Source organism: Asterias amurensis, chromosome 18, assembly GCF_032118995.1.
Source record: "Asterias amurensis chromosome 18, ASM3211899v1".
NCBI lineage: Eukaryota > Metazoa > Echinodermata > Asteroidea > Forcipulatida > Asteriidae > Asterias > Asterias amurensis.
Window position 1 is genome coordinate 12,908,401 of NC_092665.1, and position 3,426 is coordinate 12,911,826.

Consider the following 3,426-nt stretch of genomic DNA (forward strand, 5'->3'; position numbering starts at 1 on the left):
TCATTTCGAGGTACGACTTCTTTTTATGAAAAAAATAAATAACTTTTTATCCCCAAAAATTCTCAGGTTGTGTATTTCTGTATGGATTATTCTTCATGCGCAGTCATTAATAGTATAGATTATTGTTATTATTCGCTCCGAATTTTCGGCAATATCATCTCAAATATACGCGACCACGAAATGTTCACATGTTAATTGTATTGCTAACATTTCAACTCGATTATTTATTATAGGGTTAAAGTTCATTACTGTGCGACGAAGAACTGTTTGAAAATGTCACTCCTTGCTTCTACTGAGGGCGCCCTACACGTTTTACCACGCACTGACGTCACTGAGCAGGGTGGTCCGGAGGGTCTTTTCTGCAGCTGCCTTTATCACCTGTATGAGTTAGAATTGAAAACACTGTATGAGTAATGGTAAATGAGTTTTTACATGCTAAAATAATTTTATTTTGTGACTTGTTTTACTAATTTCTCAAAAACTAAAGCACCTTAATAAGTAATATTTGAAGTATAAAGGGAAGCTTTCTACTATCATTATCTTCAAATCGTGTAAAGTTGAATATAAATCTGAAGACATTTTGAAAAAGTACCCGAATCCGAACATTGTTCGTTTATATCAACCCTTGATAATTCATTCATTCATCCAGCATAATGATGTCCTTACATTCAACATTTCAGAACAAAATGTTGTCAATAATATGCCTTAGGTTCAAATTGTACGTTATACACACTCAGTAACACACAGTGAATTAAGATATGAAAACATTGATAATTCCAAGTGATTTATTGATCAGTTACACAAGATAGTTATAAAAATGCAGTAAGTGTAGGACAACAATGGTTTAGGTGATTGCATTTTGCTAACCTCCTTGTTGTCGTACTCCTGGTACAAGCCGCCAACGTTGTTCGTCGGATTTGCCGGGTCCAAAATGATTGGCCTGTAGATGGGAGGTAGAGAAACGAGCATGGTTATGGTAATTTAAGACAAATTGTGTAAGTCTCGTAGAGCGCAATGTATACGTAAATAATATAATGATATTATCGAAGTCTTTAGATAGCGCACGAGGTACTCAAGGCACCGAGTATAAACTTTCAGAAAGATAGGTTATTGTAGTGATGAATTTTTAGACCCAATTATTAGCACCTTATATAGGGTTTACAAGGTGCTACGGTGCATGCATACAGCAGCTTTAGCGAGGAACACCGGGCGAACCCCTGCTCTTTTCGAAAAGTGCACTGGGTTATTTTACATGCGTTACACAACACATGGGACCAACGGCTTTACGTCCCATCCGAAGGACGAAGCAATGGTTAAGTGTCTTGCTTAAGGACAAAAGTGTCACGGCTGGGGATTAGAACCCATACTCTGCTGATCAGAAAAACCAGAGTTTGAATTCGGTGCTCTTAACCGCTCGGCCACGACACTTCGACACATACGAAATGTAATCCTTTGCATGCTCTGAGGTGTCTGTAAAATGCCGTGGTGACAAGGCCCTTTTCGTGTGTTTAGTTTTCTCTGAAAAAAAATGGGATCGTATATTGACGCTCAGCTCTTTAGTTTACCTTTTCATGTCGAGTTTCCTGATAATAGTTTCGTTAAGCTGATCATCGACACCGGACATGTAGTTCCAATAAACACGCAGGCTGTCCAGATTGGTTAGAACCTCCAAGACGCTCCTCAAACCTTGGGCTTTGCTCAGTGCACTGGGCTTCCCTGCCTTCTCCCACAGGTAGATGGTGATCAACTCCAGAGGGTAAGACTTCTTGAGTTTAGCGGGGAGGTATTTAGACGCCCAAAACTTCACCAGGCGTATCAGTGCCTTTAAGTAGCCGGGTCGTTCACCAACAAACCGCTTTTGGTGCTGAACAAATGCTGCCGAATAAAACCCTCGTGTTCCATGCCCGACGTCTAGCATAGACAGGAACATGTTACGGTACGCTAGAAGAAGAAAAAAACACAGAACCGAGCACTGATTATTTAGTGACTGTCCGTTTCTGAAGATGACAGCATTATTTACCGTCACGGTAAATAATGCTGTCATCTTCAGAAACCTTACTGTGCACAAGTAAACTAAACAGTGTTTGCGCTTTGGGCTTTTACAAAAAAAGCGTTAGTTATAAAAAATAATAATAACGATTCTTGACACTGTGTGGTTTTCCTTGTGCTTTGTGAACTTTAAAAACAAGGTGCGCCATTTTGTTAAACGAATTGTTTTACTTTTAAAAAATGCGGACCTTGTTATAAGTTCACGAAGTAAAAGGAAAACCTGACGATTTCTAGGTATGATTGTGGGAATCATTATTTTCTTCTTTTAAAACATCTTTCCAACCATATCCATTTCATATTATACAAACACGTGATTTCTAAAAGACACCCCAAATAATCAGAAGGCAACGTGTGCGTTTATAATTGACATTACTATGTTCTCGTTTTACTTACACGACTGATATGGAACGTTCTCCGTTGTGGGAAGAAGATCGACGTCAATCCATCGACTTTTGACTTGTATCTTGAATTTCACCAAGTATTCATCGTATCGTATGTTTTGGATGTTCGCCACACCTCGCAAAGTCGACGCTATCTCGGAAATGATTTTGGACAGAGCTCTCTTATACTCTTCTTTTCCAATCTCTGCGATGGGTTTTAAATATGGTTTGTTGACAAATGCAACCAGATCCACGTCCGATAGATCTTTTACCATAGTGCCTTTTCCGAGCGATCCACCCTGCGAATGAAACAAAACATCTGGAACTCGGATACCCAAACTACAACCTCAGGTGGGTATAGATTACAGGAAACATACTAGTTGTCTACAAGAATTCAATTTTAAATGTACTTACCTTGACAACTTTATCAACATCGAAGTCAAGAATATTAGAGGAGCAATTCCTGTGAATATGCCCGACCACACTGAGGATTGCTGATCGGCAGTCAGATGCAAACTTCTCCGTTCCATGTTGTATGTTGCCATTGTACCAAGTCTCCAGATTACCCGGAGATAAGCACCAGGGCTGTTGTACCTGCTCTCCGCTTGTATCATATAGAGAGGCCATTTTGTTTCCACGCACCTTCGGACGAAGATTAAAAACAAACAATGAATTTAGTATTAGTCAAGACAAGATTTAAAAAACAAAATCGAGCGGCATTTTTGAGTACAATTTGGTACACATATCTAATTTACGGTGCTGATTCCGAAAATGATGGATATCAAGGCTAATTTTGAGTCGTTGTCCCTAAAAATTCACATTTAAAATAGCACAGAAAACCTAGCAGACGACAGTACTTTACTTTCAAAAATAGTCATGATAAAACTAAAAAGAACAATAAAACCAAAATACAAGTTACGACGAGTAACTAACGAAATAGAAACCAAGACAAATCCCATCTTCTAAAGATAAAAGACTGATACAAACTAACAAATAC

General features: G+C 38.7%; 1 protein-coding gene across 1 annotated transcript; it reads right to left on the bottom strand.

Annotated features, from left to right (window-relative positions):
• Positions 1 to 312: 312 nt before the first annotated feature.
• LOC139951018 (2'-5'-oligoadenylate synthase 1A-like) lies at positions 313 to 3,056 on the bottom strand. Its single transcript, XM_071949837.1, has 5 exons — positions 2,844 to 3,056; positions 2,443 to 2,728; positions 1,566 to 1,941; positions 868 to 940; positions 313 to 378 (listed from the first exon to the last, which is right to left on the bottom strand). The coding sequence occupies exons 1-5, from the start codon at positions 3,054 to 3,056 to the stop codon at positions 313 to 315; spliced, it is 1,014 nt and encodes a 337-aa protein (XP_071805938.1).
• Positions 3,057 to 3,426: the final 370 nt, after the last annotated feature.

Coding starts and splice junctions, on each gene's coding strand:
- LOC139951018 (XM_071949837.1), bottom strand. CDS start 3,056: ATGGCCTCTCTATATGATACAAGCGGAGAGCAGGTACAACAGCCCTGG. Junction 2,729..2,843: donor ATGTTGATAAAGTTGTCAAG/GTAAGTACATTT, acceptor TTTCATTCGCAG/GGTGGATCGCTCGGAAAAGG. Junction 941..1,565: donor AGGAAACTCGACATGAAAAG/GTAAACTAAAGA, acceptor TCCCATCTACAG/GCCAATCATTTTGGACCCGG.